At 47.9% G+C, this 13,089-nt stretch overlaps 1 protein-coding gene across 3 annotated transcripts in view; it reads left to right on the top strand.

Moving 5' to 3' along the window:
* The first annotated feature begins 7,166 nt into the window (after window positions 1-7,166).
* The window catches only part of MTMR14 (myotubularin related protein 14), an 89,956-nt gene continuing 84,033 nt past the window's right edge, over window positions 7,167-13,089 (top strand). The window contains exons 1-2 of one of the 3 annotated variants that reach the window (XM_082209701.1): window positions 7,167-7,546; window positions 9,038-9,186. In XM_082209701.1, coding sequence (XP_082065827.1) covers window positions 7,229-7,546; window positions 9,038-9,186 — 467 coding nt within the window. In that variant the 5' untranslated portion in view covers window positions 7,167-7,228. The remainder of the gene's footprint in view (window positions 7,547-9,037; window positions 9,187-13,089) is intronic. The other 2 variants (XM_082209700.1, XM_082209702.1) reach the window with 2 other exon arrangements.

Raw genomic sequence — 13,089 nt, 5'->3', positions numbered from 1 at the left:
CTATAGTGGCCAGAGGTGGCAGAAAGCAGGAGAAAAGAAATGCAGACATACCTCAAAGGGAATGGTGTGGGTATCCTATAATACTCTTTATCATCCTCTACCTCTAGCTATATGGGACGTGGGTGGCGCTGTGTGTTAAACCACAGAGCTTAGGACTTGCCGATCAGAAGGTCGGCGTTTCAAATCCGGGACGGGGTGAGCTCCCGTTGCATGGTCCCAGCTCCTGCCAACCTAGCAGTTCGAAAGCACGTCAAAGTGCAAGTAGATAAATAGGCACCGCTCCGGCGGGAAGGTAAACGCCGTTTCTGTGCACTGCTCTGGTTCGCCAGAAGCAGCTTAGTCATGCTGGCCACATGACCCAGAAGCTGTACACTGGCTCCCTCGGCCAATAAAGCGAGATGAGCTCCGCAACCCCAGAGTCGGCCATGACTGGACCTAATGGTCGGGGGCCCCTTTATCTTTACCTTTACCTCTAGCTATATCAGGGGTCAGCAAACTTTTTCAGCAGAGGGCCAGTCCACTGTCCCTCAGACCTTGTGGTGGGCTGGACTATATTTTGAAAAAAGAAGAAGAACGAATTCCTATGCTCCACAAATAACCCAGAGATGCATTTTAAATAAAAGCACACATTCTACTCATGTAAAAACACCAGGCACGCCCCACAAATAACCCAGAGCTGCATTTTAAATAAAAGGACATTCTACTCATGTAAAAACACGCTGATTCCTGGACCGTCCCCCGGCCGGATTTAGAAGGTGATTGGGCTGGATCCGGCCCCCAGGCCTTAGTGTGCCTACCCATGAGCTAGATTTATGAACAGCAGGAGTCTCATTGCAGTCAGGTGACGCCGGGAGCCCTCTCTAAATGCAAACACTTCATTTTCGGCGGGAGACGGAGGTGGTAATAATACCACCCCTGGGCATTTAAGTAGCATATTTCCAGGGTTCAGGGCACCTCCTATTAATTGCATTGATGCCCCTCACGACAGCCTTGCAAAGCAGGCCAGTGTCACCATTCTCCCTGTTGCAGGTGAGGGCTAATGGAATTTGAGCAAATAGTGGCTTCCCCAGGGAGGCTGAGCCCAGGGATTCCCCAACTCGCACTGAATGATGCGCTGTGTCAGCTCTCCTGCAGCTGCTGCTCCATGGAAATGTATTAGTAGCAAGGGGGACTACGGAGAGAGTTGCATCTGGTAATAATCCAAGCTGTGCTTTCCAAAAGTGGCAAAGGGAGACAGGAAAACAGAGCGAGAAGAAAACAGAGCTCTAGCACCACCTGGTGGTTGCAATCCAAAGCTCGTCATGTCTTTAAAAAAAATAATATTTTGGGGGGCTTTTTTTCCCTTTGGGCTAGTTAACAAACCTACTTCCATCTCAGTTCATTTCCACAACAGGGTCCTGTTATCCAGAATTGCAACCTAATTCTTACATCACCGTGTCACATGGAAACACAACCTCCATTCCCTCTGCTACCCTAATCAGTCTACCCAGAACCGGCCCTATCCCTAGACAGAATGAGGCCAATGCTTTGGCTGGTGGATGCAGGAGGGCAGCAGCAACAGCCTCCTGTTTCTCTTCAGTGCCCTGGTTTGCACCATGTGGCCTGTCCTGTACCTCAGAACTACCTTGCTGCCCTCAGGTGAGATGGAAGACACTGCCCCATTGCCGGTATAGGAATAGGTAAAGGTAAAGAGACCCCTGACCATTAGGTCAGGTCGTGGCCGACTCTGGGGTTGCGGCGCTCATCTCGCTTTATTGGCCGAGGGAGCCGGCGTACAGCTTCCGGGTCATGTGGCCAGCATGACTAAGCCGCTTCTGGCGAACCAGAGCAGTGCACGGAAACGCCGTTTACCATCCCACCGGAGCGGTACCTATTTATCTACTTGCACGTTGACGTGCTTTCGAACTGCTAGGTCGGCAGGAGCTGGAACTGAGCAACGGGAGCTCACCCCATCACGGGGATTCAAACCTCTGACCTTTTGATTGGCAAGTCCTAGGCTCTGTGGTTTAACCCACAGCGCCACCCATGTCCCGGTATAGGAATAATAAGATTCAGTTGCCCACCTGGTTGGCTTCTGTATGTGTCCTGTTGTGAGGCAGCAAAATATATTAGGCTGGCCCCTGTCAACCATCCGTTGTTCTGAAGGGCCACTTCAAGAAAGGAGTGTTGTGAGATGGGCCTCAACCTTTATCTCCTAAGCCTAACGTTTAAAAAACACATTGCCACAAATTTCTGCTTTTTATGGTTGGCAATTGGGGAAAGAGGAGGTATGTTCTTTCTGGAGAGCTGGATTTGTCCATGGGATGCTGTTTCTGATTCCTATTGTGCTGCCTAAGTCCTTGCTGGGAAGAATTAATGTCTGAAACTCTGGATAGTTCCTTCCAGTCAGTGCTAACAACCCTGAAGTAGATGGAACCATGGTCTGACTCAGTATAAGGCCTCTTCCAACATAAAATTACAAGCCTCCATTTCAGCCTTTCGAGGGCTGTGTGTGGATATAGCCCTATTTGTTTGACATGAATTACTTTTTTCTGCGTGCGAGATCTGAATCTTCTCAGATCACAATCTGAATTATTTCAGCACACTGGGGACGTGTACACGCCATACATTTAAAGCAAAATACTTTCACCGAAGAATCCTGGGGTCTTTACTTTGTTAAAAGTGCTGGGAATTGTAGTTCTGGGAGGGGTATGCGACAGTTCCCAGCATTCTTTGGGTCTTTTGCTCTAAAAGAATGGTGTATACAGCTATCTGCTCAGTGCTGGCCCTACCACTGGGTAGCAAACGGTTCATATTGTTTTTTCGTTATTAAATTTTATTTATACTTTTCAGATATATACATTTCACTGATTTTACAATCATATTGACATTTTAAAACTCGACTTCCTTCCCTTAAATTTATTTTTAATATCTTCTGCATACCCAAATTAACACAACTTAGTCATTTATTTATCACACATGCACACTTATGTAGCTGCAGGTTATTACAATAATCCTGCCAGTGTTTTTATCTGTTTACAATTTATCTGTAAATATTCAATAAATCATTTCCATTCTTTTATAAAAAGACCGTTATCTTGATTTCTTATTCTTCCGGTAAGTTTCGCCATGTCTTCTTTTCCTAGGACTTCTTTCCATTTGGGGGGCAAGTAACGTTCTTGTTCAGACAGTTCATAATTCAATGTATTTTTATTTATTTTTTCAGCAGTGAGGTGTGTGTGTGGGGGGGGAGAGATAAGGGTGAGATTTTCCTGCTTCAGGTGCCACAATAACTTGGCTGGCTTTGGATACGAGGCGCTTTGACTTACTGAGCATGTGTGTGGCATTTGCTTCTCCACCTCAGAAAATATCTTCCGCCTGCTGAAGGCTATGGAAAGGAGAAATGGGGAAGAGTTCACAGAGACATCTTGTTATTCCTTGCAGAGTCTGAGCTCCACCTCCGCTATGAACCCGCTCACTGGAACTAGAAGCCTGCTGAGGCATGAAAAGGCCTGGCAAAACGGCCTGTCTGGTTTCCACCACCCTGCGGTACCCTCTGCTGAGCCTTGTTACTGGCTAGCACTTCAGCACGTAGCTCAGAGGGGAAACAGCTGACCCTGTCAGGTCTCTGAAAGGGAAGCTGCTCCACAATGCAATGTGACAAAAGCGGGTGGCAGCCGCTAGGATAGCTCCGAGAGCAGCGGCGGTGGTGGTGATGGCAACAGCGGCTGCAGCAGCGTAAGTACCAGAGATCAGGAAGTGGGTTGCTTGCAAGCACTGCCCTTGCTGACTGGCCTTTCATGTATAAACCAGCACTGTATTAAAGGATGGGGAGAGCCTAGGCGAAGCTATATTCCTTCGCCATTCCCCCAGAAAAAGCAGGGTGGTCAGTTACTGCACCTTAGCTTCCTAAGGAGAATTCAGGGAAAGTAAGAAGAGAGAGAGAGAGAGAGAGAGAGAGAGAGAGAGAGGTCTACTGGATTGGGCAGTGGCCCATCTAGTCCAGTGAAATATACTCAAGAGTCGAGAGTGGATTTCATGCTCTTTATTCAGCTCATAGTGGTGAGGAGGAATGAATGTCCCCTCAAAGTATCTGCTTTATATACATTATTTACACAATGGGCTGCACGTGATTGACTAATTCCAGAATTCTCCTGTAGGCCAATCAGGTTGTGGATTCACTTCCACCTGGAGCCGGATTGGGTGGCTCCTGCAGGCCAATCATACTGCTGCATTGTTCTAGGACCAATCAGACTGCTGCATTCTGAATCCTATTGTTCTAGGACCAATCAGACTGCTGCATTTTGGATCCTATTGTTCTAGGACCAATCAGACTGCTGCATTTTGGATCCTATTCAACTCAGTACATAACATCCAGCATCTATTTCTCACAGCAGCAGCCAACTAGATGCCTATGGGAAACCCATAAGCTCAGCAGCGCTCTCACCTGCTTGCAACTGGTATTTAGAGACATATAGCCTCCGGCAGTGGAGTCTCTCCCAGCCCTACCTGAAAATGCTGCCTGCAGCTTTCTGTGTGCACAGCAGATGAACTATTGCTGAACTACGGGCCCTGCTCCTGTTATTTAGAGGCATACTGCATGCGAATGCAGATGACCATGCGCGTAAACTGCAGCTCTTGATCAGACCCTGAACGGCTGGACCCCTGCATCAGTTTCTCAATTTCTGATCCTGTAAATGCAGACCACCAGAGGGCTCAATAAATCCTATTATTTGCTGCCTGCCATAGACAGCAGGAATTGTCAAGCATAAACAACGGTTAGGCTATGTCCGGTTTGGCACATCACAACACCCCCATCCATGGTACATCCAACTTTAAAACTAGCCACATGTGCAGGCATTTGGAGGTTCTCTCTCCATGTTGCTAAACAGTTTCAGCTGCTGATTTCTGCAGTTTGAGGTGCAATTAAAGACACAGGAGCTGATCAGTTGGCAATCTTGGCACTTGATATCATGGACTCTTGTTTTTCTGTTGCCATAGAGCTATGCTGATTAAGACTTATTCCCCCCTCCCCAACACCTGTGTATTTGTAAGTTGTGGTCAGAGTGCCTAGGAGTAAAGGTAAAGGGACCCCTGACCATTAGGTCCAGTCGTGGCCGACTCTGGGGTTGCGGTGCTCATCTCGCTTTACTGGCCAAGGGAGCCGGCGTACAGCTTCCAGGTCATGTGGCCAGCATGACTAAGCTGCTTCTGGCGAACCAGAGCAGCGCACGGAAATGCCGTTTACTTTCCCGCTGTAGCGGTACGTATTTATCTACTTGCACATTGACATGCTTTTGAAATGCTAGGTTGGTAGGAGCAGGGACCGAGCAATGGGAGCTCACCCCGTTGCGGGGATTTGAACCGCCGACCTTCTGATCAGCAAGCCCTAGGCTCTGTGATTTAACCCACAGCGCCACGCGTGTAATTGTAAGTTGTGGTCAGAGTGCCTGAGAGACCAGCATTCAAATCCCCACTCAGCCAGGAAGCCCACTGGGTGACACACACTTACAACACTCACATCATGAATCTGATTAAGACAAAGGTGGGGAACCTTTTTCAACCCACTTTACCCTCCAAGTGTAACTGAAAGTGGAGAATCACCACCAGCTTCTCCAAACATCCTTGTCCCCAAAGCGGATTTTCGCTACTGGGCAATCCAGGGAGGTCTTGTTAAGGAGGGCATGCACCATGGCTTCATTCAAGGCAGATGGTACTTCCCCTCTTCCCTGGACCCATCCAGTCAGTTCCCTACAGCCAGGCCTAAGGAACCACACTGCTTCAAGCAGCTTAGCCACATCCTCAGGTCACAAGAACTGAAACGGATCCAGCATGGATGGAACAGGGAACAGGCAGTGCTCTGCATGCCTCCATCAGACTTGCTCTAGGCGTGGCATCCAACACTATCCAAACCTGTAGCCTGGGGAGTTTGGGGAGAATCGCCAAGCATGGGTAGAGACAACCACACTCATCCACTGGGCCTGAAATCCTGGTCCTTAAGTGGAATCCTGCTCACTTGAGAAATCCACAAGGCGTTGCACGTTTCTTTCTCTCATTTTTTGTTGCAACAGACCAAGGTGTTAGCCTGTTGCATTAACTGGTGGTAAGCCAGGGCTACAACCAAATTACCTGAAATCCAATCTTCGTGTTGTTGTTTTTTATGGTAACAATCAGTGCTTTTTTCTATTAAAAAAAATGTTTAGAGGTACTCTCATTTTGACTTGAGAAAATCACTATTTTATAGTTCAAATCGGGGGGGGGGGGATACACTAAATGAGACAGAAGTACAAGGATTCAAGACATGTTTAGGGGTATGCGTCCCCCTGCGTCCCCCCCAGGAAAAAAAAGCACTGCTGATAATATACATCAGAGTGCAGAAACCGATATTCTTCTTGGCAAAGCATTACTGGGTATTAATAATATTGTTTGTTGTTGTTTAGTCGTGTCCGACTCTTCGTGACCCCATGGACCAGAGCATGCCAGGCACTCCTGTCTTCCACTGCCTCCTTCAGTTTGGTCAAACTCATGCTGGTAGCTTCGAGAACACTATCCAACCATCTCGTCCTCTGTCGTCCCCTTCTCCTTGTGCTCTCCATCTTTCCCAACATCAGGGTCTTCTCCAGGGAGCCTTCTCTTCTCATGAGGTGGCCAAAGTATTGGAGCCTCAGCTTCAGGATCAGTCCTTCCAGTGAGCACTCAGGGCTGATTTCCTTCAGAATGGAGAGGTTTGATCTTCTTGCAGTCCATGGGACTCTCAAGAGTCTCCTCCAGCACCATAATTCAAAAGCACCAATTCTTGGCCTTCTTTATGGTCCAGCTCTCACTTCCATACATCACTCTATATTGTTAGTAGTATCAATAATAACTGATCCACTTGCACGTGCACGCGAGTGGCCAAAGTTTCCATCCTGCAGTCTCTTTTCGCTTTGGGTGCGCGCGCCACAGGAAACACACACAAAAAAAACCCTCGCCGCTGCCACCAAAGTTCCACACGCAGCCATTGGCTCGCAGCCCCGCAATTCCCAGAGCCGGAGTCCGGCCCCGCCCACATAGCCCCGCCCACGGACACGCCCCCTCACATCTCCTCCTCCTTAAGCCCCGCCCTTCCGCTTCTTCCTTTTCTTCCCCTGGAAGAGGCAGAGAGGGAGGGAGGGGGGTGTTTTCGCGCTCTCTTCGGGCCAATAGGGAAGGGGTATCCTTTCCGGGCGGCCGGTGGTGGTGTTGGTGTTCGCTCTCGTGTCGCGCTGTAATGACGGCATCGCTCTCCTTTCCCGGAAGCGGAAGGCGGTTGGGATGGAGAAGGCGCTGGCGCTGCAGGGGCGGCGAGTCCGGGGCTCGGGCCCGTGAGTGCGGGGCGGGGATGGCAGGAGCCCCGGGCGACCCCACCTCCTCCCTTCAGGGGCCCGGCGCCGGGGAGCGCGCTTTTGCGGAGCTGCTGCTGGAGTTCTCGAGGGCGCAGTACCGGGCCCGGGATGGAGGGGGCGGTAGCGGGGGAGGCGGTGGCGGCGGAGGAGGCACCTCTGCAGGTGGAGGCAGCGGCAGCGGCGGGGCCGGCAGCAGCGCCAAGGTGAGCCTGAGGGGTGGGCTGGGCCTGCCTCGTTCAGCGCCGCTCTGCATGGCCCTTGCCTTAAACTGTCCCCCCAGGTTGCTACTGATCCCTCTCCTCTGATATGTGCATGACTGGCACAAAAACAAAAAAAACAACACTCCCACTGGTGAACAATTTCTTCCAGCTTGGAGATGCCTTTTCATTATTATTCCCCACCGACCATCAAAGGCATAAGCAGGACGGCAGCCGGACATTCCTCTGCCGTGCCTGCAACCCAGACGCAGTTGAGAATTGTTTTGTTTTATTATTTGTACCCAGCCCACCACGCTGGGTTTTATAGTCTTGCCTTTCCTCCACCCAGCGGGATCAAGGCACTCGCTTACAGATAAAAATAAGAACTGCTAAAAGCATTGGGGGGAAACCACAACAAGAAGAAAGATAAAAAAATCTGAGAAGTGTTTTTGTGTTGCATTTTAATTGCCTTCCAGAGAGGAGGCCGCATTAGCAGCAAAAGAGGGCTTATCTATAAAGATGTGTCAAATCCATTACAGCGTAAGCTTCTGTTGCTCTGCAGTCTGTCTGATACGTGAAGTGTTACCTGTAGTTGGGTCAATTTGTAATTTACTGTGAACCAATTTTGGAGCCATGCTTTGGCTGAAAAGAGTGGATAGGTGAATCACCATCTGTTCTCTGCAGCGTAAAATCCCTGTCCATTAAAAGAGATCCTTACACAATCCCTGTTAATACTGCAAACCTTCTCCCTTATTTTAGTTCAGTTGTTTTAAAACGAATCCTTATATGGGGATTTTCTGGGTTTCTTGTATGGTGCTTCATTGCAAAATAAACCCTAGGAAAAACAAATTAGGAAAGGAAGGTGGGGTGGAGAGAGAAGGTACTGTGTTGCATGAAGTCATAACTTCCCTAACACAAGTAGACAATACTAGCATCCCTGGTTACTCCATGTCTATACTCCCAAGTGCACAATCGGATTCTCCATGGCCTTTGTGGGTTGGATGTGCTTCATTGATGCACCTTGTCCTCGTTTATAGAGTAACCTAATGCTCACGTGGTGAACATTGCGAGTCTTGTGTTTCCTCTGTCCAAAGGTTGCCAGATAACCAGAATTCTAATGATAAGCATTTTAAATGCTGCAAGTTCATGGGATAGATGCCAGCTATACAGAGGGTCTCATTACTGGATTTTTGGGGCAGCAAAGTTTTCCTTAAGATCAAATGTTTTGCTCCATACTTGCATTTATTTAACCCATATATACAGTGTTTGTACAATGTACCAGGCCTTTGGTTTGGATCACAGTACAGGCAACTCCCCACTTGTGCGCAATCAGAACATGTGTGGCTGCTGACATGCGTGCCATTAGGAGGTGGGACAGGGGCGGAGCGGACTGGAGGGGACTTAGACTTGTCCTGCTGATGTCCCGAGAACGTTACCCCCATGTATAAATAACAATAATTCTGTAATAACTGTTGGTTTGTTCTTTGACTTGACTAGATAGAGCGCATTGAGAAATGCTGCCTTGAGTTGTTCGGCAAGGACTACTGCTTCAGCGTGATCCACAATGGGAATGGTGAAATCTGCAGCCATTACCCCCGCCTGATTGTCTTCTTGGAGTATGAGAGCACAGATCAAGAGAGGCACACGTAAGTCGTGACTGCTTTTGGGAGGACTGTGTCTTACCCAAATTAACCTGAGCACATTTGTGGCCTGCAGAGTGCATCACTGGTTTTTTTGGGAGATGTACTACAGTACTAGCAAGTTACTAATCAGTCTTTTCGTTCCATTTACTTGGCTCTAAAATTGGCTGTTCACATAAATATGCACAATTATTGGGTGCTGCCCTGGTGTTTTTTCTAATGAATGAGAGGCTACTGTGGTGTGTGAGTTAATTAGCAACCAGTGAACATAAAAAACCCTGCTGGATTAGACCCATCTAAGTACAACTTCCTGTTATCACAGTGGCTAACCAGATGCTTGTGGACAGCCTGCAAGGCAGGACCTGATTATAACAACACTCTCCCCTCTTGAGGTTTCCAGAAAATGGTATTTGAAATGGTACTGCCTCCGACAGTGGAGGTGGAACATAGCCATCAGAGTTAGTAGCCATTGATAGCCTTATCCTCTGTGAATTTGTCTAATCCTCTTTTAAACTTCCATGCTGGTGCAACAAGATGGCCTAGATCGGTGGTGTTGCCATCACAAGTGACATTGGGGCTGGCTCAGGATTCAGCAGATCCTACAATGGGCCCTCCTGATGCTATTTCAGGGGTTTCCGCTGATGGGAATGCCACTGTAGGTAACTTCCGTCTACCTGCTGTTCAGGCAGTGCATTGAGGTGCCCCGTGCCAGTGGGATTCCTGTACGCCCGCAGCGCTGGGCAGAGGGACACATCTGCGCTATTCAAACCCTCTTCAGCACAGTGCATCAGTGGCTTGAATTGTTCTGCCTCTTAGATACATGTTGCATGTCATGGGGTCCATCCAGTGATAGCCGAGTAGAAATTCAAGCATATGACAGATCTGCACAGTTGGAGAAGGGTGGGGTGGACTTCCTCTTTTGTTTTCACTTTTCCCACTCCTGTTCTTTGAAACACTTTAGAGTTGCTTCATACAGAACTCAATTCCCATGCAGAACTTGAATCTGCATGCCAATTTTGTCGTGTTGCATGTTCCTTGATAAATTTACCACTATTTTTTTATACTGGCCAGCTCTGTAAGCTTGTTTATAATCCTTTGCTTGCAGTGAGGCCTAACTGCACTTGTTGTTGTTGTTGTTGTTTAGTCATTTAATCGTGTCTGACTCTTCGAGACCCCATGGACCAAAGCACGCCAGGCACTCCTGTCTTCCACTTCCTCCTGCAGTTTGGTCAAACTCATGCTAGTAGCTTCGAGAACACTGTCCAACCATCTCGTCCTCTGTCATCCCCTTCTCCTTGTACCCTCCATCTTTCCCAACATCAGGGTCTTTTCCAGGGAGTCTTCTCTTCTCATGAGGTGGCCAATGTATTGGAGCCTCAGCTTCAGGATCTGTCCTTCCAGTGAGCACCCAGGGCTGATTTCCTTCAGAATGGAGAGGTTTGATCTTCTTGCAGTCCATGGGACTCTCAAGAGTCTCCTCCAGCGCCATAATTCAAAAGCATCAATTCTTTGGCGATCAGCCTTCTATATGGTCCAGCTCTCACTTCCATATGCCACTACTTGGAAAACCATAACTTTAACTATATGGACCTTTGTTAGCAAGATGATGTCTCTGCTTTTTTAACTGTGCTTACCTTCTAACAAGCCTGAGTGTAGCCATAACCATGAGGCAGGTTGCTGATATTTCCAAGGTATGTTGATATCACTAGATGTCACAGACCACCTCTCCCCAGATAAACCAACCCGGACTTTGCAATCATCATCCCAGGCCCTTCTCTTTGCGTGCCTCTTCTATGTGAGGTCCAGAGAGTGGCAACTTGGGAACAGGCCTTTTCAGCAGTGGCTCCCCGTCTGTGGAATGTTCATCCCAGGGAGGTTCACATGGCGCCTTCATTATACACTTTTAGGCACTAGGCGAAAACGTTCCCCTTTAACCATGCCTTTGGCTGACTGATATCCAATGTTCTTTTAAAATGGGTGGGTAGGAGTTACTGTTTTGTTTTGTTATTTGTCTTGTTTAGTTTTTGGTCTGTTATTATGTACTTGGTGGGTTTATTCTGTATTTTAAAGTGTCTTTATTCTGTGAACCTCCTTGAGATCTTTGGATGAAGGATGGTATACAAATTCAGTAAACAACAACAACAACAAGGTATCCAGGAGATACGCACTTGTTCCTTCATAGGGAGTTCATCCCCATCCAGAAGCCCTGCCCTGAAGTGTCAAACGCCATCAATATAGGTGGACTTCTCTTTTTCCATCTTTAATGGCTAAGCCATTAAAGTTATTACCATTTGCAAATTTGACTCATGCACAGCAGCGCTTAGCTGTTAGTAAAGTTATTACCATTTGCAAATTTGACTCATGCACAGCAGCGCTTAGCTGTGCTGCTTCTTAATGTGCCCACCAGCTGCAGGGTGTACCCATGTGATGTTTTTCATGCCTGAGTAGCTTTCGTCGCCCTTTTGGTTCCTCTTAATTTTTTTCACTTCAGCTTTCTTGCTTCTTGGAAAACCAAAACGACGACTTGGATGTAAGCTGTACAGTTTGATAATACTGTCTAGATCAGAAGGTAGAAAGCGGCTTCTGGCCCTGAAGATGGAATCTGAGGATTTTGCAAAAGCAGTTGAAAAATTCTGAGTTTAGTTTCAGTCCCCTCATATTTGTAGTGAGAACTCAGAAAGGTGTGGCGAGTTGCAAAATTCAGTGAGTTGGAAAGGAGGTCTGTCTTGTCCAGGAGTTGGACTGAATCAATGCACCATCTTTTCCCTTCAGCTACCAAACCTTTGCCTGCTCTTTCTGAGGTTGCACTGAGACAGGAGAGGTGGAGACTGCAGCAGCGTCAATTGAATGACGCTTCGTTTTTATTCGAACTTCCCATTGGAGATTTAATTCAAGATTGGATTGGTGTTTCATGAGGTTGCCAAACCGTGATGCATCCTGCCTGGTTAACCAAACCACTAAAACACGCTGCTCTGCAAGGATTCGGGGAGGGAATGCTACTTTCCTGTATTGCAGCTTTGTGCTTCGCTTCTCCTCCTCCTGTGTTACACACCTCACCTGCTTTGCCCCAACACCAACTCCAGTACAGTGGTGCCCCGCAAGACGAATGCCTCGCAAGACGGAAAACTCACTAGACGAAAGAGTTTTCCGTTTTGGAGGTGCTTCGCAAAACGAATCTCCTATGGGCGTGCTTCGCAAGACGAAAATGTCTTGCGGGTTCCTGCGGGTTTTTTTCCTCCCCCCTTTTTTCTAAGCCGCTAAGCCGCTTATCAGCTGATCCGATAAGCCGCTAATAGCGCTAATCTGCTAATCCGTCAATGGGCTTGCTTCGCAAGACGAAAAAAACGCTAGACGAAGAGAATCACAGAACGGATTCTTTTCGTCTTGCGAGGCACCACTGTATCGTAAAGGAGCTAACATGTTTCCCAGCATTGCTTATTGTGCCCCATTTGCCCTTGTCTGTTTGACAGCTAAGGGCGCAGAGCTTACTAACGGTGAAGTGGCTTTTCCAGAAAATTATTGTTGGAAGATCTTCCTATGCATTAGATACTTCTTCTCTATACATGCTAGAGTTGTGCTTGAAAATCTCTAGCCCACGGGCCCAATTAGCCCTGCCAGACTTCCGAGGCTGGCCCGCCAAGCCATTTTTGGCAGGCCAAGCTCCGTAGGGAATATGGCAAAATGCTGTTGATATGATCTTCAGACATTAGCATTTTCACCCACAGCATTGAGTTCTTGACACGTTTCCAGGGCTTAGATCGGTGCAGCCATGGAGCTCTTTGTTTCCTGATACCTCTCGGGGCCATTTTTGCACTTGGTGGTTGCTTGTTTTCTGTATAGTGCAGTATCTGCCCTCTTTGGTTTGAGTCTTGGAGCCCTTTCCCCCCACTTTGCAGTCATAAAACATTG

The sequence above is a fragment of the Podarcis vaucheri genome (assembly GCF_965113315.1).
Source record: "Podarcis vaucheri genome assembly, chromosome: 2".
NCBI lineage: Eukaryota > Metazoa > Chordata > Lepidosauria > Squamata > Lacertidae > Podarcis > Podarcis vaucheri.
This window is presented reverse-complemented; position numbering and strand designations above follow the sequence as displayed.